The 24,592-nt window shown below is 36.5% G+C and overlaps 1 protein-coding gene across 1 annotated transcript in view; it reads left to right on the top strand.

Moving 5' to 3' along the window:
* Window positions 1-1,964: 1,964 nt before the first annotated feature.
* Window positions 1,965-24,592, top strand: part of b4galnt3b (beta-1,4-N-acetyl-galactosaminyltransferase 3b) — an 88,262-nt gene continuing 65,634 nt past the window's right edge. Inside the window, exon 1 of the mRNA XM_088924206.1 lies at window positions 1,965-2,433. Within this exon, the coding sequence (XP_088780332.1) occupies window positions 2,301-2,433 (133 nt within the window). The 5' untranslated portion in view covers window positions 1,965-2,300. The remainder of the gene's footprint in view (window positions 2,434-24,592) is intronic.

Below are 24,592 nucleotides of genomic sequence, written 5' to 3'. Positions count from 1 at the left end.
AGATAGCGCTTTTCTGGACACTCCACTCAAAGCGCTTTACATGTAATGGGGACTCCCCTCCACCACCACCAATGTGCAGCATCCACCTGGCAGCCATAGTGCGCCAGAACGCTCACCACACGTCAGCTGTCAGTGGGGAGCAGAGTAATGAAGCCAATTCATAGATGGGGATTATTAGGAGGCCATGATAGGTAAGGGCCAATGGGAAATTTGGCCAGGACACCGGGGACACCTTATAATACACCTTATAATAAGTCTCTATCAACCTTGGACACCACGATATGCAGTTTTCTCCCATCCTTTTTTGCAAACCTCCTTGAACTCTGTCAGGTTTATTTGGGATCATAGATGGACAGCAGTTTTAAAGTCTTGTCTCTGTTTTTTATCAGATTCTAATTAGGTCTTTGACTGGCACACCCAGGTACTGTACATTCACTTTCTTCTTGTTAAGCTATGCCAATGTAGTTTTGAGTCATTGCCCAGCTGAAAGGTTAATTGTTTTGTCCAAGTTTTAAGTCTTTAGAGACTGAAGAAGGTTTTTCTTGATGATTTGCTTGTAGTTTTCTCCATCCATTTTCCCCTCAATCTTGACAATCATGAATTCCTGTTAGTGAGACACTGTTCCCTAACATAATGCACGCATCGCTGTGCTTGGCAGCAAGGCTGCTGTCGATTTGGTGATTTGTTGTGTGGGCTTTGAACTAGAGGCAATGCATTGCATTTAGACCAAAGACTTCCACTTTTGTCTTTGACCACAAAACAAGTAAAGGATAATTCCACTCCGAAAGGAGTAGCACATCTGTCTTCTTCAGGTGTGAAAAGCTGAACACCTGAAATTGGTGGATCCCAAGAATGAAAAGCCATTCTGGTTTTCATTTCATATTGCACAGTTTCTTAATGTAACTACCTGATCACGTGTGTGTGTTTATAGTGTAATGCAGAAGCATGAAGAGCTATGAAGACCTGACTGATAACAGCCCAGCACACAGAAACCAAACTGATTTTCTTCACTTCCAGTCAAGATAACAATCATGATGGTCTGCATTACCACCTGCTTTTTGATAGTATCTTTTTTCATTGTGATTTTTGTTGTTGCATTTCGTATTTGTAAAATTATTTATATCACATTGCTGATGCAAAGACTCAAAAACGGAGAAGACAAAATGACTATTTGTTGTAAATGAATCACATACTGTAGTATCAAACATCGTGTTTTTGTATTTTCTAAAACGATTAAAAAGTGTATTTCATTCTGAGGTTTATTCTTTCATTTTCATTAAATACATTGGAGTAGTCAGCCTCTTAAGGTTATTCTTGTCCTTAACTTGGAAGAAAACGTTTCCCGAAAGGTTCGATAAATTTATAATAGGCATAATAGGTACTGTATGATTAATGTTTCTGAATTTGAAATTCTATTATCATAATCTTGTAGACTTTATTATTTAAATAGTGCAATAATTTGATGTGTTTTTAACTTTTGTAAAATGACAATGGAAGACCAGGGATTATTTTTTTTTAATGACACCAAAACCATTATATTCAGAATCGGGAAAACTACCAATTCCACGATACTGCACACACAAAAAAATGTCATCTGTAAACTTCACAGCACATTAGGGACACTTCGTTTCAGAAAAAGGGACTGACTTTTAAAATCCCTGCTGGATATCCGAGTCCTCTCTACATAATTTATTGGAAGCGCAGCGAGGGGAAGTGTAAGGTACAGCGACTAGACTTCAATTTGCATACGTATGGTAACAATGCCTAAGTGGTCATATTAGCCGGAAACCCGCGTTGAGGAGTCAGCTTCAAGTCCCTCGAAGTGAGCCGAGTTTAAATCTACAAGTAACAGCTGTGTTTTTCAACTCGAATTACCTGGGTCTCACCGTACACATCCGCTGGGCGTTGCCATTTTAGATCCCTCCTTCAGATACAAATACTGATAGTATTATAGAAGTGACTTCAATCTTTAAAAAGCAACGCGCTGTGAGGAAAGCGTGGCGTATCTGTCATTTTAGCCTTTTTTTTCCTCCCATTTCACCGGGAGGCTTATTATGAATAAAAAAGTTCTAGAAAGCTCAGGGTAATGTAGTTCCAAAGTTTAAGCTGTGCAAATTGAACTACAAATGCTTAATTTTCTGCAACGAGTTGGATGGACCTAAGCAGAAGTGGAAAAGCCGAAAAGTCAGAATGACTTGCTTGTAGCTGAATCAACTTGGTGCGAACTTGCCAAGAGGTTTTCACTGGAGGGGGAAAGGATACGGCAATCGATTCGGCGGTGTGCCTGAAAGGCCAATAAAATGATGTTCCTTTTTCCAGTCAAAAAATTAAGAAGAAATGTGAAATATGTTGTCTTTGTTGCGGTGTTAATGTTTGGAGCTCTTACTGCTTACCTGCAGTTTGTTGCGTCCAATACATGGAGCACCACTCCCCGTAAGTATTCCTCTTCTAATTATTATATTAATAGTCATACTAGAAACAACAGTAGCAGTATAATTGCTGTGAAATCACCAATTTCAGCGATCGGTGTAGTATCATGTGTTAGTGTGTGTTTTCAGACTGATCTTGTCTCATGCGGGACACGACATACGGTACAGTACTACTGAATGAGGCTTTGCTTTGTTGTTGACCTTCACTTCCTTGGAGCGTGCTGGTGCGTGAGCTTCGTTTCATTTTCAAGTGAGGCTCTAAAGCTTAAAACCGCTTCAGTCTTCTAAATAAAATACACATGACTGTTAAAACACAGAGGTTTTAACTTCTATTTAGGCAGGAGTGGAATAAACTTTAGATTAGATATTAGTTTTAAAGTGTTCTGCTGCAGGTTAGATGTACAGTGGGTTCAGAAATATTTAAGTGATCAGTTTCCTTATAAAAATGCTCAATTTTTCAAAATGTTCATCGTGTAGACATGAGTGTTAATACTCCGAAACGATAAAGGGTGATTAATATCATTAGTGTAGTTGGTAGTGTGGTATGGAGAAACTGAACATGCAAAAAAGTCATAAACTGGCTTATCTATGCGATAAGTATTTGTGAATTCATATAATGCATGAATATGCGATTTTTGTAGTTCCGCATTTAAATAGTTAAAAACATGTGTCGGTATTTAAAGTGCATGAGACAGCTTACTTATCCAGACAAATCACTGATGCGACAGACTGGATCATCGTCCAGGCAAAGTGAAGGCAGTACTGAATTTTTAATACTATACAGTACTTGTAACGGTTTCTGCAGCATAAAAATGAAATGTGAGCTAGTACAAGCAAAACCTGATTACACTTCACACGCGTGCTTCACTGTATCACGGGGGAATAAGCTTTGAGATAATGCTGAATTTAAATCAGTTCATAGCCAATATTATAATTTAAATTGGCGAAGACCTGTTACAAAAATATCGCTAAATAGATTGTATCCTTAAGGAAAAAAAAACTGAAAATCCTGCTTATTGTTGCGGTTGTTTTATCTATTATATTTTTCAAGCTATTCATCAGCAGATATTGCACAATTTAATCTCATGAAGTGATGGTCAATATCAGTCCCGCGGAGGTAAAAGAGTCATATGACAATATTTAAATTTGTCCCTGTCATTTCGTTTTTTTTTTAAATACGCAGCTCTCACTATACACTGTACAATGATTTTTCGAGAACAAAATGAAAATTTGTGAAACAAATCAAAGAAGTCACTCAGTACACATAAAAATGTGGACTCGCCAGTTTTGTTAGATGAGTCATCAGCAATGTACATGTACATTGTTATCCTGTTGAGATTTTATGTTCATTAGTGGTATGCAAGTGCTATTCAACATCCTGTTTCGAAAGAACGGTAAAATCATACATAATTATACATTTTTTTGGGTTTGAAATCTTGTTGGTTATTGTAATAAATTAGTAAACTTATTAAAGTCATTTAACAAACTATGATATATGAAGGAATATTTTAAGTTTAATAAAATTCCTATGAATTTTATACTTAAAACCTTCATGTACAGTATTCATGGTGACTGATAAAAAATCTCTATTTGAAGATTTCCTCTTTGAGATCTTTGTGGTTAGTGAAAAAATGCAGTAATAAAGTGGAAAGTTCTTACTTTTGAGCACAGTTACAAACCATCCATAAAGGGAAATAAAGATTTGACCCTTCTTTTCTCCTAGTTCACATGCAGGAGAAAACTTTTTTTCCCCCTCATTGAGAGCAATTTTAATATTTGAGCCTAAATATGCTATGTCCTGCTGCAATTTCGTATCTGGTTAATAGATACATCCTTGTTTTCTTGAATTAAGATTTCAAAGTTTGTTTTAAATACCACGTATTGTCCTGTTTATATGAGATGAGTATATAATATAAAATCTCATAGGATGTGAGCAGTGCTGGTCATTATTAAAAAGTGGGTCTATTGGGATATTTTTGGGCTAGTTTTAGTGGGTTAGTTTTTATCTCCACATTCTGCCTATTTTGCTTCTTTGTTATAGCCACAGCGAGACCATTGCAAATTCAATATTATTACATGTGGGTATTTGTAGAAACAAACTTGTAAACTGAAAATTATGTATGGGACAACCTTTATACTGTTTGTAGCTGTGCATTGTTGTATTAATGTTTTGGGACATATTAGAATATTTGTAGTTATATGAGTAGAATTTGCTAATGGTCCTTAACAGACTATTTGCAACATTATTTGGAATACAAACAATTTTATTGTCCTGTGCTCCAAATCATAAATTCGTAAGGGGTACTTATCACATCATGAAGAAGAAGTATGCAAATCATAGTAATAGATTATTGGCATATATTGTCTACTTGATATTAATTAAGGTCAGTGTTTCCTGGACCAGTGTCACTCGAGGTCTGTGAATCTAAACCTTAAGCTTTCTAAGACTATACGGAAGATTCTGAATAAATTTACACATTTTTTTTCAAATGACAGATTTTCATTGGGTGTAATTGTTTCTCATGGGACCTGTAGTCAGACTTGATTGGAAGAGAATATTAAAAGTTGTAGTGTCATGTAAAAGTGGTAGTGGGGTAATCTTAAAATCTTGTAATTTATGAAAGAAAACAGGTTTTCGAACAATTTGTACTGTATTTGGTAATGTGACATTTTCTATAATTGCAGTATTCTTGGAGATTCTATACTTAGAAATTCAACAACTGAATATTGAAACCAACAGTGTTTGGTATATTAACATATTATAATATTATTAATATACATATATTCTGAAATATAAGTGAAATGGCTAAGGAATGGGCTTGGTGATTCCTCTGTAACTCATCAGTATGTGGTTTCATAAGAACATAAGGATAATCTAGCCTATTTGGTATTTAGTAGTGAATTGATCCAAGGATCCCATCCATGTGTTTTTTCCAAAGAAACCAGAGTAACAGCTTTTATAATATGGCTGGTAGCTTATTCCATACTTCCATAACCCAGTGAGTAATGAAGTGCCTTCTGTTCTCAATTCTAAATTCAGTTCTTTGCAGTTTCCACTTGTGTCCTCTAGTTTGAGTTTCACTGTTCATTTGGAAGAAATCCACTAGGTTGAGGATTGTATGTCTATCAAAAACTTAATCCTCTCGTGGTCTTGAAAGTTTTGGTTCCTTCAGATGACCGTCTAGGTTTAATTTCTGTTAGTGCTAATCAGATGTACGTTTTTGTGTTTTGTCAACTATAAAAGAGGAGAAACCTGCCTACACACAAAACAAATGTTGTTAAGGGTAGAAGGCATAACAAAGCATTCTTCTTCAGTAGTGGATACTGCTTACTGATTTAGATCCAGATCTCTCATATGGAAATGGGTGTGAATTTGATTTCCAGATTTCCTTAATTTGACATTGGGATCACCTCCTATTGTATCACAAGATTTGAATCAATCAGTGAAGGGATTTCTGAACCAATTTAAGTTCAATTCAGTTTATTTTTATATAGCGCCTTTCACAACAGGGTTGCCCCAAGGTGCTTAAAGCAAGTGATCATACATGTTGTGAAAGTGTTGTCAGTTTCATGGGAGTGTTCATTGAAGTAATAATTCAGGTGTTAATGCTGGGGGAAAAAACAGGCAGAATGCTGTTGGCTGTCATGAAGGACATAATAGGATAGTTTGTACGTTTTGTGGCCTAACAGCCAGAAATCAAAACTCATTAAGTTAGAATTTACAGAACTTTATTTCCACATTGTAGGACACAACAAGTGAAAAACAAATGCTCAAAAAACATTTTGAAAAGTAATTTCCAATATAAACCTAGTAAAATGGGTGGGATAAGTGTACACACCCTTGTTTGTACTTGGTGGAAGCACTTTTTGCTTAAATTACAGTTAATTCTATATGGATAGGACTGTAGCAACACAACTTACCTAGAAAAAGCTATTTCTTATCTTTAGAAATGTCTGTCCATTCCTCCTTACTGAAGTTATATTGCCAGGGGATCGTGGATGAACTGTAACCTTCAAGTCATTCTACAGGTTTTCAGTAGGATTGAGGTCAAGGGCTCTGACTGGGCCACTTGAGGACTTTTACCCTGTTGTTCTTTTGGAACTTTGGCTGTGTGCTTTGGGTCATCGTCATGCTGAAAAGTGAACAACTGTCCCAATTTTAGCTTTCTTGCTGAAGGCTGTAGGTTTCCCTTCTATCCTGACAAGTGCCCCATTCCCTGCTGGTGAAAAACATTCCCATAATATGATGCTGCCACTACAATTCTACACTGTAGGGATAGTGTACTTTGGGTTATGTGGTGGGTTTTGTACCAAACGTAATACATTTAGGCTAGTAAGTTCCATTTTAGTTTTTTCAGATCACAAAACAATTTGCTCATGTTTGCAGTATTTTATTGCTTTATTGCTCTTTTTTCAGTAATCACTTTCTTCTCCCCCTCCTGTCATGCAGGCTAGATTTTTGGAATGCTTGGGATATTGTTGTCACAGGCAAACATGGACCAGTCTTGGTCTTAAAAAGCCTGTAGCTCTTTCAAAGTTGCCATTGGCCTCATGGTAACCTCTCTCATCAGGCTTCTTCTTGTTTGGTTACCCAGTTTGGATGGATGGCCTGATCTGGGTCGTGTTTTGGTGGTGCCAACACCTTCCACTTCTTAATAATCATCGTGATCATGGTCCAGGAGAGATTTAAGGCCTTTGAAAACTGTTTATATCCATTTCATCCTCTGTGCCTTTCTGCAGTTTTATCCCAGAGGTCATTTAATGCTCTGTGTTGCAGATAGTACACTCTTTACATTGGGATATACTATCCAGCAGAGGAGACCTAAAGGAACAGCTGATGAACCCATGACTGGTTTTCATAACCTTTCGCGAGTTAAGGGTGTGCTGATGAGAGAAAGTCATTGTGCTTTTTTAAAAGATGCTCTTATTTCACAACTGCTATTTCTGATTTGATCAAAATATGATGTTAAATCTGGTGCTGCAAGATGTATAACTTTGTCAATGCATTTGATTACAAGCGACTCACAATGAAGCATGCAGTGAGTGGTGATAACATGGGGGGGATTTTCTGCTTCATTCATTAACTTCCACAGAATTTCAGAACACTGACCCCTAGACAGCCAAGCCAATTTGGCTGACAACATTCTAAACATTCAAAATATCCCTGGTTTGAGCGAATTGTTGAGAGAACCATTGATTTTGCTTCAGTCAATTATTTTTCTTTAATTTATCCATTATAGCAGGCATCCAGTTCCTGTTTCTGCTCTCAGGTTTCACTGTTCCAGAAGTCAGTAATTATAAATAATGACTGTTCCAGCCAAACAATTTAATTAACACTTAAATTTTATTCTGACATGAGTTCTGCAATGGACTTGCGTCCCACCCATGGCGTATCCCGCCTTGTGTATGTTACTTGATGGGATTGGCCCGGCACCTTCGCGACCCTGAATTGGATGAAGCTGTTAGGAATGGATGGATGAGATCTGTTTCCATCAGTGCACCAATTCCTTCCATAAAGGTTTCTAATGCTGGTTTGCAAATGATCTCCAATCTGGAGTAACAGTATTAGTATATACAATATGTATAAAGTACAAATGTCAGTGGAAAGGGAAATGTACAGTATTCTTATTAATCATAAATGAATGTTGACTGAATTAATGTTAGAGCCCTCACCGACTCCCACACAGACATAACAGTACAGCCTCAACATTACAGTAGTGTCACAAACTAGAGACCAGCACATGAACAAATAATGCCTCTGAAATTCAATTTACACAAATACTATATCCTCAGTTGAAATGGCCCAGTTCTAAACATATCACAAAATGGCAAATTATCATGTTTTTCTTTTTCTTTTTTTAAAACTTTTTCACAGTTTTATTGCCTTGCCATACACATTAGCAAATTAATGCTTTGACTGTATCCACATTGAAATTTTAATGGTATCTTTTATGTAATCAATTAATGGTAGTCTCATAATACTAATAATTACCACAGCAGACCTAATGTTAGTATTACTTCTCTGGAAGCTGTTTTTTGTTGTCCGTTATCTTTGTATTGTAGACCCTAGCATGTTGTTGGGCACAGTTCTGGTTTGTCACGTCATGTTCCGCAGAAGCACATGGTCTGGTTTCTCCCACTTTTTTTTCACACTGGAATCTGAGGGCTTCCAGTCATTTTTCCAGTTTGGAAGATTACCTCACATATCTGTTTGTTCCTGTGATAATCAACTTGATGACTCCTGGGGGGGGGGGGGGAATAAGAAGGGGAAGTAATCCTAAGGAACATGACACCATACCCTTTGAGGACCTGATTGAACAGCATCAAAATCTCTGCCGCTTCTGTGAAACTCGCTCTTTCTGCCTGCCAGTTCTCACCACTCTCCCTCATCTGCCTCTTCTCTGTTCATTCGCCCACTTTTCACCATCTCAGTAGCGGCTAACTTCTTTTCACACCCCTATCCAGTATCTGTACTTTTTCAATCCTCTAGATTATCACTGGTGGACTCGAGGGATTTCTCATCACTGTCTCTGGCCCAGTTGAGCACTAGTTAATCACCACTTGATACACACTGAGACCTTTTCTCTCAGCTCTTACTTAGGTTCATAACACAATGTGTCTAAGCTGATTACTTTATTAACAGGCATTGCTCTTTGCTATTTGTAAATGCAAATCCTAGCAACAAGCATTGGTCAGGTAAAAAATATTTGTTTTCCTTCACTAAGACCTCTGGAAAAAGTAGTTACAGTGTTTTTCTACTCAGTTAAATGCATGTTTTTGTCAATAGTACTCACCCTTTTGTGGGACTTTAGTAGCCCAGTGAGAGTTACTAAGAGCTATGATGTTGCACCAGCACTATCTACACATTCTTCTTCACATACTCATTTAATATGATGTAAATGCCACATTTAGTATTCAAATATTCAACATTTGAATGTTAAAGAGTAGTGGTCAATTCATCCATTAAAATATTGTCCATTGTTATAACTCCTGTAAACTCCCTAACTACATTGTAAATGTAGCCAGGTTTCAACTTTGTATTTATGGTTTGACTGTGCAGGCTGGAATAATCTATTAACACATTTATGTGGGTGAGTATGTCGTAGCAGAAATTGCAATAAATAAGGCCCCTAGGTTTGCCAACTGAAATTGGCACTTGGAACTCTGTAATACTAACAAGAAACTGGGGGGAAAAAAATACCAGAAAGTGAAAGTTTAGACTCCTTAGTAAAACAATATAATAATATAGTTATATAGATGCATGAAATACACAATTCTGAACTTTACAGAAGACCTCCTGGCACTTCCTCACAGACCCCCAGGGGTCTGGGAAACCCGATTTGCGAACATATGTCCTAGAGCATTTTGTCCCCTTTAAGATTCAGATTTAGAGAGAAAAAGAAGAAAAATAGATATTACACAATTTAAAAGAAACATTTAAAACAACCCTAAAATAGCAATAAAAACATTTATTATACTTTCCAGCCTTGTTTTCTCATTCATTTTCCTCTCAATGGAAATCTTACTAAAACCCAAAATTTAGGCTATGCAATATGAATAGAAAGCAAATAAAAGTAGGATGGTGGTGAATGTTTTATGACTGTACCACTGATTGTTTTGTACACTTGTTTCTTAAAGGTTTAGTGACATGTTGAAAATATTTGCCTGTCTAAACTGCCAAGAGGTATATTGTTGCGTTATTGAGACTTTTCTGACACGTTTGCATTTTGTTTTGGTGAGCTGTATCTATGTATACTGCAGTTCACTTACAGTAGCCTTCAAGGGACTTTGAAGCTGCATTTATAACAAGGAATTCTCTGACACATTCACAGGGCACCCATCATACTTTTGCAGTTCTTATGACATCCTGTCAGTAACGGGGAGAAGGATGCAGGCTTGTTGTACTGCAGAAACAGTAAGAAGTGTTTTTGCCAAGAAAAAAGTAGAGGCTGTTTTCATTGTAAGTGTGGCAGAGGAGTTTCAGATGCCCAGAGCTTTGACCTCTGTAATCTTCAATTTGCTCCACTGTCTTCTCACACAAGTTTTCCATATCCATCCAGGAAAGAAGGCCGCTTCTGATTTCTCTTAGGTTTTTCTTCGTTCCGTGCTATTTTTGACATGTTTTTTGAATAACTAATAAATATAAAGAAAATTCAATAAATCTGTTCAAGTTTGGGGTTCTTAAATCTTAGCAAGCTGGTGACATCTGATTTAAATAAAAACTGATTTTCACTAAGGACTTTTCAAAAGTCAGTCTAACCTGAGATATCACAGGTGGAGAGGATGCATGTGCTTAATGAGAGAAAGCTTGATTTACATTTATAAAATACCGTATGTGCTTGTATTTTATACATGTTATACGTAGGATAGCTGTTTCTAACATATTTTAACTTTCCCACATTACTCTTACTTCAAATACCATGGTACACTACTATAGCTACTAATACAGTAGAACACTACTAATAGGTTAGTATTGTAGACAACCCTAGTTAACATAGGATAGATGTGATTGGATTGGATTTTGATCATTGACTTAATCTGAGAGAACAACAGCTTGATCGTATAGAAGAGACCATTTAAGTTGCCTTTGTGGGATAGAATGAGCCAAGATGAAGCCAGGAAGCTTCTGTAAGGGCAGTTATGGGGTGGAGGGAGGGATTCAAAGTGACAGAAATCAATTCTTTATGCTTTATGTGAGAGTAGATGTGGGTGAGGCTAGTGTTTACCTTCTCCCAAAATTTCATTTAAAAAAGCCATTAAAGATCACAGGAGTTTTTTTTGATGTGTTACAGTTGTAGCTCCTTTGTGATGCGAGATTCATTCTAAATTATAACTTCATATTTCATGTGGCGTGCTACCGATTGTTTCTTTTCCTTACGATTGTGTATGAGAAGAACCAGAATGTTCCTTTGTTCCCAAAATAGCCAAAGTTTAATTCTGGTTGCAAAACTGAATAAAGTAAAAAGAATGTGTGATGAACCAATTGAATGAAGCTTATTTACTGTTGTCTTTTGACTGGATGATATCTCTATGTTGATAATCAGGTTTGTAATTTAAGAGAAATAAAAAGTTTTTACAATTCAAATCTTTGAATTACTTAATGTTAAGATTGGCTCAAAGCCTTAACTCATTCTCAGTTAGTTGGTTTAGTTGATTTTATAGTAGTTTTATGAACAATGCAAGCATCTTTGTATTCATGTAAAATTCAGACACTTTTTTTTTTACAACTGTCTGTACATATTTCCCTTTTCACAGTTTCACTTTGTGATGATGCCGTGGTGTAGTTCCTGTTAGACAAGTTTCTCCAGCACCCTTTTAAGGGCAAAAGGTGACAGACAAAAGAAAGACTAATCAACCCATTTAGTTTATTTGAGTGCTAGTACTGTAGTTAATCAGTCTTCCCATTTCAGCCATCTTTGTCTTGATTGTTCCCAAGAATCGGTTTTAACAGCAGGGTAGTTTGTTCCATTCATGTTGTTCTTTGTCTTGCCTTCAAAATGTATCTCCTCTTGGTTTCCATTTAGTCAGTCGCGAAATGGTTTTTTTTTAACTTTACAAAAACGTTAGAATTTTAGATATTATATTATAATGATTCCATTCGGCAACAGAGGTTGCTGTGGAATCATTGGATTTATTTTAACATAGTTTCTCATTATATATATATTATTCAAGCTCTCATAGCTCCATTTCTTATCCCTTTCCTACATTCTTGAAGTGAGGACAAAGAAAAATTCTCATATGTTGATGTTTCACTTCATGGCTTACTTTTTAAAGCTCAGTGTCACGCATTTACAGTGTACAGTGTACAGTAATTTGAATGTATACTCATTGTTTGAATTGAATTGTATTTTCAAGGTGTCTTCCCAGTCCTGGGTAATGCACAAGTGTTTCTGTATTTCCTTTACACCTCTAACACAGTGCTGCTTCCACTAATTTTGCAACATGTGTCATACACGCACACATGCAGTATAAATTAAGCCTAACAAATTTTATCTGATGCAGATATCTGGTACTACTCCATGAATAACCACCACATTGACATTTAATACCTTATCAGTATTGACTGTTTTTTTGCACTTTAACCAAGATTCAGTCCATGTGCATACAGTATCATAGATTTGTATTGCTTTCAGTTTGAGAATTAATATTCTGTATGCAGCATTATCAGCGGATTTTTCCATGTGTCTCATCATGTCTATTGCTGGCATTGCTTTCCCAGAGAAATCTAAGGAGTTGCTTAGACAAGTTCTGCCTTTTTTTGAAAAAAAAAAACAAGCTGACTGCCTCTTAGAATGCTGTTACTGTACTGATAACCTTTTACTTAATCTTTTATTGATATTCTCATAATCCTGCATGCAATACAGTACGTCCCATTCCTAGTCCTGTACTCTTGCCACTTTTGGCTTTTGTTACAGCTGAGTGTAGTTGAATTCAATATTTGTATCTAATGAAATGTAGTTGATTAAATAGGAATATTGAACCATTGTTTTAACGATTTGTATTTTAACTGCATACAGGTTCAAGAAAATGTAAGAAAAATTATGGCTGAGAGGAGGCCACTTACACTTCTGGTTTGTTTGGGTCTAATTGCTGGTCAGTCCAAGGGTCACTTCTTATTGTTTTTTTGAACGAAGTTGGAGCGTCTGCTTTGCGAACATAGTAGATAGTTTTGCTCCTGAATCCCACAACCCTGTGAATACAGGAGGTGTAGTGTGAATAACCTCTCCTACTTGTGTTATTTCCAAAAGGTTAGAAAATGGATGTTGTTTTAAACCTGGCTTGGAATTGTTGCTTGCACGGTTTTCTAAACGCCTCCTAACTGGTTAGGTTATTAATGTACAGAGCAATGAGGGAATGCTAATGTCAAATACTCCCCTGTTACGCATTCTTAGTGACAAAGTAAAATGTAAATTTCCACAACAATCAGAAGTTTAACATTTGCCTCATACTCATTTGTTAATATGAAATAGAGCTGGATGTTGTTAGAAACTGCTACAATTCAGAAATAAAACCAGTATAATTAGGGCCATGAAAGTAGATTTCTTTACAGCAAATCCAGTGATGCTAAAAATGTTAAACAAGTTGTGAGACATTGATTTTATTTAGTCTTTATTCTTAAAAAAACAAATGTAGAAGGAGAGCATTGTAATGAAAATGGAGTATTTGTGCATTAAACCATGTTGTCATAAAGCAGTGCTATACAGTATACAAGTCTTCTAACCTTTTCAGGCTTTTAAAAGCTTCTTCTACAAGGAATGTTAAGGGACCTGGTCAGCACAGATTCTCCTTTTAAAGTTATATACTGCTGCTGTTGTTTTTTTTAAATCATTTTAAGGACTTAGACAAACGTTCTCCTTAACTGGACATTCTTGTCATACAGTGTACAGTTCCACCATATTCCTGAACTCAGCTCCTAGTACTGGTGCATGTTGTTGCTCAAGGTGGACCACAAAGTTTTGTTGTGCTTACTGTATGAATCTGAAATCTGGTGGGATACATTATTTTTAAATTGTGTCTAGGCTAATTTGGAACATCTATTTTCTTAAATAAATTTGCAGTACTGTCCTATAAACTTTTATCATTTATATCCTATAAACTTTATGTGCTTGTGTGCTTTTTTTCCATTCTATTCAGACTAGGAAGAACAACTGCCAGTCCAATAAATGGTTATTGCTCTGTGCTCCTACAGTGGGACCAATGTCATTATAACAACATATGGTGTATATCTTATATGCTTTTACTGTAGGCTGTATAACTATAAACATTTTTGAAAGAACTTAAGGTTAAGCATTTATTTTCTGGTTTATTGCTTTGGACACTTTCTCACATGAATCCTCTCTTATCACTTTCATTAAGGACAGACCAGTCTGTGCTTGTTTTATGGTGTGCAGTTTCCCCCTGTAGCTTTGTTTGCCACATCAGCAAGTGTCAGTTGTCACCATGTTAACTCCCCATCTTCTTATTGAAAGATTATCCCTTTCCTGGCTACAGCACTTCTCAGCTCTGTGGGTTCTTTGGACTTCCTGTGTTCTAATTTTTCTACACCACCCTGCCCACAATAGAGGATTTGAATTAGAGGAGACCAGGCATTAGTCCATCAGTCATAGTTTGCATGGGCATTGTTTCCCTAGGCAAAAAAAAAACAGAGGGAGGTTTATTTTGCAGCCCCCAGAACCCTCTTTTTAATCTGTGTGCTTTCCGTCAGTAGGATTGATAGCTGTAGTGTTAGTGTGAATTTTCACTGATCCTTGAGAGTCTCTGGATCAGGGACACCAGGGGAAGATAGTTCAACATGCTTAAACATGCTTGTAGCCAAGTGAAGGCCAAGTATTTCAAACTAAAGTTTTAAGGACACAAATCTTCCTGGCTAAGATCAGGAGTGAAAATTTGTGAAAGGCGCCATTTATGAAGATGGGTTGAAAGGACCTCAAAGAATGGTACAAGAAGACACACTGTAAACTCGACTCAGTTGATTGTAAAAACATAAGGAAAGTTGCAAACGTGAGGAGGCCATTCAAACATACTGTATAATTTAGTTTATCATGATCAGATTATCCTTGCAAACAAACAATAAGAGTCATTCTCCATAACATGTATAAATAGTCTTCTTTTAGTTAGAAAGCATGGTAAGGCTCTAAGGCGTAGAGTTAGCTGGAATATCTTGTGCTTTTCTCTCAAATAGACTGGCCAGTGGTTCTCTTTACTGGCGGACTTGCAAGCTGAGCAGGTGTCTGAGGTCATTGCCATTGAATACGTTGTTGCAGGTTTGGTTTCCAAAAATGGGATATTTGTTGGAAAGATTGGTTCTCCTGTGCTAATGCTTCACAGAGAACATAAGTGGGTCTGTGTTTCTTCGGAGGAAGGAGTAAATTTGTCAACGAGAAAGCTCAGTAGGTAGCTCTGACAGTCAGTTTTATAAATGAGCACCAAAAAGAAGTGTTGAATGCAGACTTGATTTACCAGCAGACACCTTACCTGGCAGCCTTTGTCTTTAAAGTAGGACAATAGTGATGATGCCCGTGTTAGATTCTGTTGAACACTGAAAGAAGTACAGTGTAGACGGGCATTTAACTTAGTATAACATTACAGGAGACAAAAATATACATGTATTATAGAAAAATACTAAAATTAAATGACGTCCTATTGCTCATACATTCATTCAGAATATACTTTTCACTTTGGGAATACATGTTTTGTGATGTGATATTCTATTGATATTTGACTGTTCAGAATTATGTACTGTATAGTACAATAGATAGTGTAGCTCTTTGATCATTGGGGAACAAAAGTGAACTAAAAACCTTAAAAGCCATGAACATAGTTTAATATACTCAGTACTCTAAAGAACCTTCATCTGACATTTATTTAAATGTTCACACTTTCTTACATGTGGCACTGGAACTAACAGTATCTGAAAGGCATCGTATGATTTTTCTCTGAGTTTTGTTGTCTGCGTTTTGTATTGAAAGTTAATGCATGCACAGAAACACTTTATTTGAGGTGTTTTTGTGAGTCTTATCAACCCCTGCATACCAAAGTACAGGAGATCTAGGTTCTTAACTAATTCATAGCTACGTCATACCCATCACTTACAATGTTTTCACTAACGGGACATGTCATTTTTTAGCATTCAACAAGCTTTCAGTTAAGAAGTTGTAATACATGGCTTACAACTACGACCCCTACAATAGTTTTACCCTATGTACTAATTCTTATTTCTCTGGATAGACAATTGACAGCCCAAAATTCATTGCACTGTTTTGTTAATGCAGGTGATTTTGAATGCAGAATACGTTTTGCTTTATGCAAATAATATTTGGCTTGTTAAATATGTTGTCATGTGTTAGTAAAGTAACAGAGGTTGGAGTATTCTTTCAATAGTTTTAGGATTATCTCACTGGTATGTCCTGGAACATAACAGATTGTGTCTTTAGATTGGTTACATTTTTTGCATGTTTACAAATGCAAAGTAGTATTAAAAATAACATTAAAAACCTTTGCAAATTACCTTGGCTGCTGTGTTTTCCGGATTCATTGCCAATGAAAGCAGCTGGCTCCCAAACAACTATAAAAAATCCACTTTTTATGCTTGTGTGAAGAAGGTTTGAGATTTAAAAGCACTAAACCTGTGCTGTGTATCATCATGAATGCTGTTTTTTCATGGTTCTGACTGAAAGCAAAGTTGTTGACTGTATTCAAGATTTTAAATAATAATTATGAGAAAATGTTTTTGACTGATAATTAGTAACCTAAGTACCTTATCAGTGTCATTTAGTTTTGATGCAACCATGTGTTTTTTTGTGTTTATATTAAAAGGTTCAATAATAATGTTTATATTGGTGTGTTATTTTTTCTCCTGACATGTTAGTTGTTTTATATTGGTATTTATAAAGAGTACCACAGGAGAAAGAATGGAATGTTGGGCCGTGCTGTTAGTCCATAGACATCTCGTTGCTTAGCGATCTGCCTAAATTAAAGCAACCAAATCAGACCAGATCAAAGCAATGTTTCAGTGAAAAGTCCTAAACTCTGCCCTTTTTATATTTGTAAAGGGCTTCATTGCTTTAGCAGTTGGAATGTAATAAATACCAGAATGAATAAAAAATGTCCTGAGAATTAGTGCTTCTTATTAACTGCATACAGAAGCTCTTCAATGTTGTTCTCTGGTTTCGAACACGTAGCACAATTTGGTTGTATTTAAATGCACATCAGCACCAGAACAGTGTCTTAGACACTCTCACACTTGCACTTACAGAGGGCTTTGTTTACTGTGACAGACTTAATAGTTTGACTTGTAAAATTCCGTTGTCCCCGATGTTTGTTTTAAAAAATGAAATAAATGTTTAACATTAGCACATGTTTGAATGACTTGTTGGGCTTGCTAGTACTTTGCTGGAATGTTCTCAAAAGGGAGAAGGCTGGGAGAAATGGGAAACAGACTTGGATGCCAGGACTCAGGGCTTTGCTAGATAGCTGGTGTTGCCATGGAGCAGGGGCACTAAAAATGAAAAAATGCTTTCCATTTCACTGGGATGTCAAACTTATTGGATCTAATAGCTCCTGTGCACACTTAATCCTTCCATTGCCAGCCACTGCTATCCTGGCTGCCTGCGGGAAGCCTTTTCAGGGCCTGATTTAGAAAGATGTTGATTTGGTGAAATCAATTTACCACTATGGTAGGTTAACCACTTACAGATCACTCACAGGTTTGGATTTAATTGCACACAGCACTTACTGCTGTGTTATAGATCACACAACTTTGTATTTTCAGATGCCTGTCCAAGATGTGGTCAGTTTGGTTTGGCGTACAATACATTATATTTTTCCAGGCATTATTCAGCAGCTGTTTAACTGTCAGGTTGTAACAAGTGCATGTAAAGAAGGTGGTGTTGAGTAACATTCACTTGGGAAACCCTTTCAGGATGCTGCTATTGTACAAAATGCAGTGTATACAATAAGAGATAGTTAAAGCATTGTTCAGGCTATTTTCCAGAAAACACCTTCCCAGGTTTGTCTGGCTCCCCTCCTGCCTCCACTACTGTTTCCAGCAGTACTTGAGAAAACAATGAGGTGTGTCTCTCCCTCCTGGAAAGAAAAATCTGATCAGCGAAAATACTGTAATTCTGTATGTTCCCATTTATTGAACACCTGTGAGTAGTTAATTTTAACAGGTTTGTTTTTGCTTTCTCTTTGACAGCCCCCCCTTTAATGCAGATGTATAGTTCGGTCTGTCTGTCATTTCTGTGTCTATTCTGTGCATATTACTGGGTAATTTTCCTCAAAATGGCAAAGAATATCTTTAATGGGTTTTTGTCATTAAGCTATGTCAGTCAGGGAATAAAAACGTTTATTCACCTATTCAATGTCAATTTTAGCCCTGATTTAGGAGCAACTTAAAATGCCACGTCTGCTCCAAGCTAAAACCAGACTGAAAACTGTTTCAATTTCAATTTCAAACACTGAAATTATGACAGGAGTAATTGCCATTCGAGCACAATGTGTATCTGGTATTTGGAACTGAATGAATAAAAACCCGAATGACTGATTCTTTTATCTGATGAGTGAAGTGCACAAAAGAAACAGCCAGCCAGGTTGGATTTTAGCTTATTGGATTGGTGCTGTCCCTGGTGAAAAGCACCTCAGCGACTAGGCTCTAGCTTTATTATAAACTGTTGTTCTTGTTTCATCTTGTGGACATTTCATTTTACTTTTACTGTTTTTTTTTTGCTGTGTAACGTATATGGGATTGTACACTTATGGGGGCATGATAAATATTTGGAAGGCATATGGTACTAGAATGATACATTCTCGAGTTTCGCTAAGGCTACTGTTACTAATGTGATCATGTTTGCAAAATGCGTGAAATTTTGAAAAATGTTTATTTTCCACAAAAAGTACAATCTGGGCCAATACAACACTGCTTTGTGTCCCAAGGGGCAGGTAGTTATAAATTTTAACACCGAGCTCTCTAGTAGGGTGGAGCTCTGGGCAGTTGCACTGATTACTCTCTCATTCAGGAGACATTGTTGAGGTAAAAAAAGTTTACATTCAGAGGCATCTTGTGTTTGTGTTTTTGTCCAGGTTGCAGTTTTAATATTCCAAGTTTTCTAGTAAAACCTGCTTCTTTACATATACAGTAGGATTTTGTATACCAGGATCAGAAGATACAGTATTAGTTTCTCTATTTAATTGCTTCTTCTGCTAAACATAAGAACATAACAATTACAAAACTGGGCTCGAAGCCCATAAAGCTCATTTGGTGATCATGCCAGACTTGATTTACCTTGAGATACCAGTTCAAATTAATGTTTAAAATAATTGTGAACTTTTTTAAATACAGGGCAGAGACCGCTGAAGCACTGTAGATAAAAAGATAATTGTTGCTTTTTGTTTTGTTATACTTATGAAACTGTAGAAATAATGATAATTTTGTCATTTAGGCTTACTGAAATAAATGTTTAACAACTAAATCAGGTCCAATTAACATTGCAATGAATTGGAAAATTGAAATGGAAATAAAAATGGTAAATTAGGCAAAGATTTTTTACCCAAGAGAAATTCCAAAGTATAGTAGAAAGTATAGGCTAGTATGCAGTACCTGCCAATCTAAATTAAGTTGTTCAAATTAACTGCATACTAATTGGAAAAAAATAGTGATACCTGGCTTAACTTTCCATGGCTTGCAAAAGTGGTCTTTTTCTTTTTCTGAGACTGTCTTTTTCTTAATTGAAACATTGTTTAGGTAGGCGGCCGTTGGCTCTTACCTTTGTGTTTCCAGGTATAGCTTGTCTGCTTCCTGTCTCATTGTTGCTCAGGTATTTCCTGTAAATAGAATGCTTTTCTCAACAGGACCTGCACAGACATTGATGTTTACTGGAAAGGACAAACAAGCTGGTAGATATTATGCAACAGTAGCCACTCTACCTTACACCATTATGCCTTGCTTTTACCAACAATAAGAGAATCAGAATCTGATTTAGATATATTCCTAGTTATGAAATATTAAAAGGTCCCATGAATCGGTGTCCATTACAGTATATCACATACAGTATCAAAGTATGATACTCCAATGTACAGAAAAGATCACTTGCTTGCTGTAGGCAAATCTGCTTTTTCTGAAGTTTTTCTCGTAATTTGAATCCATGCTAGAAGAAGGTATAATGTGTTAAAAGGGCAAAACCGAAACTCTAGTAATCGGATGGATATGAAATGCCTAAAGTGGACAAAGGAAAATAATTTGTTTTACAGTAAGAGTGAAATGCACACTCGTGTGTGCTTGCCTTTTCTGAATAATGCATCAATTATTTTTTCACTCCTGAAAAACTATTCTGGTCTGAAAGAAATCAGTTATATCCTTTTTTTTTATTTGGGCAAGTGCATCAGATAGCTGGTGGCATTACTCATTATCTTTTGCAAGATTCCGATGAATTTAAATAATTTGACCCACAAAAAAGACTTACAGGGTTCATAACATCATTATTAATTCTGCTCTTAAACAACAATTTTTGTATTAATGAAGTGTAAAACTGTAAAAAGTCTTTTAAAAGAAACTCGGTGCTCTATGTTGGCCACATTTTCTGAATTATGGTTTTGACATTGCAGAGGACGGCACTGGCTTTGGTAGGTGGCCTTTTTTTGTAATGACCCTAATTTCCACTTTTAATTTTCCACTTTGTGTACACAAAGTCTGTGTATTGTGTACATTTTCTTCCTTCCTCTTTTTTGGAGCAGTATAAGGAAACTGATCTTCTCCAGTTTGGGTATGTAGGGGGGACTCATACTTTCAGGACTTCATCCTACCCTGTCTTCCGTCACAGAGATAATTCAGTCATTTTTAGTTTCAACAACAGAGGCATTGCAAGAGCAATAATCCGATTTCCATAAAGGTAAGACTAAGTCTGTGAGTTTTGATGGAATATCACCTGCTTCATCAGCATTTGTTGTAATGTGAGAAAAGGGAGGGGTTGAAGTTCACATCAGTCATACTAGTGGAAGCAATGTGAGCCTGATAGTGAGGTGCTGAAATCTAGATGACCCCTTTAGGGTATTTGTTTCACAAAGAGTCCTCTGTGAACCCGTTCACCTTTTGTACTCCTTCAAAGCAGCTGGCGATGGCCCCAGCCCTCCTGACAATGGGGCTTTTCTCAGGCACTTGGGACAACAGCTGTTTGGAGTAAAACAAAACGTTCTATGTGCATACAGGACCCTGCACATATAGTAAATGTTGAAGTGCACTGAAGTAACCGCATTTTGTTTGTGCGGAAAGTAGAAAATGAATTTTGAAATTTTAAAATGTCCAAAAGCAAGTTGCCTCTGGACCACAAATATGCCTTGTTGAGTTATTCATGAAACCTAGTATGTGGTTCAATCTGTGTCTGGTTGTCAAAGAGGGGACATGATATTCAGGCACTCTCATTTTGTAACCTTGATTGTTTAATGAGAGTCATTTACACACGTGAATTACACTTTGAAACATAGTGATCGGGCACAACTGGATGTATAAACAAAAAGGCTGGGAAGGCATAAAGGCTGGGAAGGCATTGCAGTGGAAGGCATAAAGGGCTAATCTAGCACATGTCAGTATTCCCAAACATATTTAATGCATATTTCACAGAACAATTAGTATAAGTGTATAGCAATGAGAATTCTTCCCCTCTGAGTTTGCCCATTTAGAAGTGGACACAAAGCTGTCTGACTTCATCTGTACAAGTACACTGCTATTGGGCAGTGTACTTCAACAAAGCTTATTATTCCTGGTGTCTGTAGATGCTTAAGAACTGAATAAACAAGCATGCACATTTCCAGACATGCCTTAGTTGCACGGTTACAGGAAAAGTCACATTTAATGAACCAAGCTCATTAAATATGGACAACAGGACAGCATAATTAATTTCCTGTTGGGATGGACTCATATAGTGAGTTTAAAATGGCATTATGGTAAACCAAAAATGTGTGTCCTTGTTTCATTTTGATGAGATTTCTGTGTAGTTTTATTTATATTGGCTGAAAGCAGTGTTTCCTTTTCAATGATCATCTTTGGTTTACTTTTTTCCTTTGGTGATTTATAGTACCTCCCATGGATGATATCATTTATTGACAATCACCAATGAGAAACTTACTGTAAGTGTTATAAAAAGGAAGTAAAGTTGTACTATAAAATAAACCTTATTATTAACCTTATGGCTTAAGATCATAATATGGGTCAGATAACCCCTCAGGTGTTAAAATAAGGGGTCCCTATCCAGCCATCTGTCATTATCTGGGTCATAAAGTTTGTTGAAAGTCATAAAAATAAGCCCATATTTCAGAGTCTGAACTCAGTGTATTAAATTGTGGTAAAACCTGCTACCTCTTATGAATGGTAAAAAAATGCGAAAAAAATTAAATTGGAAAAAGTATACGTTGTGGATTCTTTGGGAATTTATCGGGGTATATTGAGTTCTTGCGGTTTGTGATTAGTCATCTACTAAGCTTTTTTTCCCCAGTTAAGTGAAACACAGTAAATGCATTTATTACCTTTTTATTCTTCGTCTTCCTTCATTTACTTGAGAGTGCTGTTGGTGCCGGTGACTTATTCTCTACAGCGGTCATGGTCACAACGTTGTCTTCCTGTTTTCTGCTTTTGTGGCTTGTTCCTTGCAATAGGGATAATACATATCCATTGGGTAGCTCTTCTTTTTCTAGTGCAATGTGACTTGCTAAAGTTGTGTATCTTTTAATGTTTCTTATCTTCATATCAAGGGTATTTATTTGCATAATTTCCATGCTGTTTTAATTTGGATTTTGGCTGTGATTGGCTTGTTTTATGTAATTTTGTACTTACAACCACTTGTATTGCCAAAACATTAAATTGCAATTTGAGGAACAGGCTGTTGCTAAATGTTTTGCTACTGATTGTGACAGCACTATGTTGCTAATACACGAGTCCTGTGATTTTTATGTCTAAACTGTTCTACAAACACAGTTCAGATAGCACACCGAATGTAATGTTATTGGACATGGAATTATACTGCACCTATGGGCATTGAGAAGATAAAGATTTACGTATCTCTTTTATTCAGAGAGAGTCTACAACATGCATATAAAAGAAAGTGGAAAAACAAATGCCATGGAAAGAAAAATGTCACGGGAAAACTATAGTTTTCCTCAGAACTGTGATGTATTTTGTAGCAAATTGGTCAACTCTCCTTGTCTGCTAGTTATACTCTAGCTTGTGCTACTCTTCCACTGCCAAAGCAGCCAAGATTGAATTGCGCGAGTTCCAGCAAAGGGTTCTGTGCTTTCTTCAACACCTGGCAGCTGTGTATTGATTGTGCTCATTACCTTCTACCTAATAGCTTCATATGGCAAATGGCATGCTTGGACAGCTTGTGTAATTGAGAAGAGATAATTACAAGGGACATAAATGTGGTAAACTTCATAAATCCATTCAGAAAATGTAGTGTGAAGGACACTCAGCCCGTGATCTTTTGCAAAGAGCAACAGAACTGTCTGCATACTGCATTATTTCTTGAAATAATGAAACTGCTGTTTTTACAAAGAAATACATTATTTGAGATAGCTGCAGCAAATTAATTTTCAGAGTCCGCTACTCTATATCAATCCAGAATGTCTAATTTGATCATTTGTTTAGCGGATGATTGCACTACTAACCTGCTGCCGTTTTAATTTGCTAATAGAACAAGTGTGTGGCATCAACCTAATCTTCAGTCAAAATGTTGAAGCCAAGCCAGCATTTCTTCTTAACCCAATCTTTATTCAGAAATATTTTAATGAATATGAATAATGTTTTGAATGTAGTGATTTGCATTTTTGTGCTGCTACTTGAGGGAATCCCTCTTGGATAATAACATAGCTAAGGCTGGAACTAGTAGTGGTGATGCTAAAGAGCTCAGTCTGTGATCTGAAAGTCCCTGCACTGCTTGCGTCACTCCGAACTCTGATGTCTGTCATCTAGGGGGTTTAATAATGATCAATGCTAAAATAAAAGTTAATTTAAATTATTAGATATTTTTTGTTGCCTGGACATGTGTATAAATACGTACTGCTCATTGGGACTACAAGTTCACTTTTTAACTATCTACAACACTGCAACACTTTCCATATCAATGAGGAGAATAAATGGGACAGGTGATGAGGTTTCAACATTCAAATTAAATATTTCTGAACCCTCTTACTGTTTTGTAATGTGAACCTACTGAGTTTTACTCTGCTCAATATTTTTTTATCTTAAACGTACAGTATACACAGGAAAATGGAGATGTAGAGAACTAGAAATGTCTGCTGTGGTTAGTTTGTATGCTGTTGAACTATTTGTGCAGCCCAGGTAGCTATGCTACTGTGGGGTTCTTTCATGCTCTAATGCATGCTTTATGTGTCCATCTTGGTGCACCAGCCATCTGTCGGCAATCTCTTAAACAGACTATGTAACAGGTTTCTCATTTGCTGTGCCTCTGTGCAACACCTGCTCAGCCACAGGCCTGCATGAATGTACATACTCTTCAGCCAGAAACCAAAGGGCAGAGAGGAGGAATTCAGTCTAGAGAAGTAATTGCTGTTAATTGCTATTTTGAAACTGAATTTGGCTGTTGAAGTCTGCATGTTGCTTCTATCTTCATAGGTCTGACATTTTGTTTTTAATTTATTGCACATGATACAGAATT

Source organism: Atractosteus spatula, chromosome 8, assembly GCF_055471065.1.
Source record: "Atractosteus spatula isolate fAtrSpa1 chromosome 8, fAtrSpa1.hap1, whole genome shotgun sequence".
Lineage (NCBI taxonomy): Eukaryota > Metazoa > Chordata > Actinopteri > Semionotiformes > Lepisosteidae > Atractosteus > Atractosteus spatula.
The sequence above is the reverse complement of the archived record's forward strand: the minus strand, read 5'-3'. Positions and strand labels throughout refer to the sequence as shown.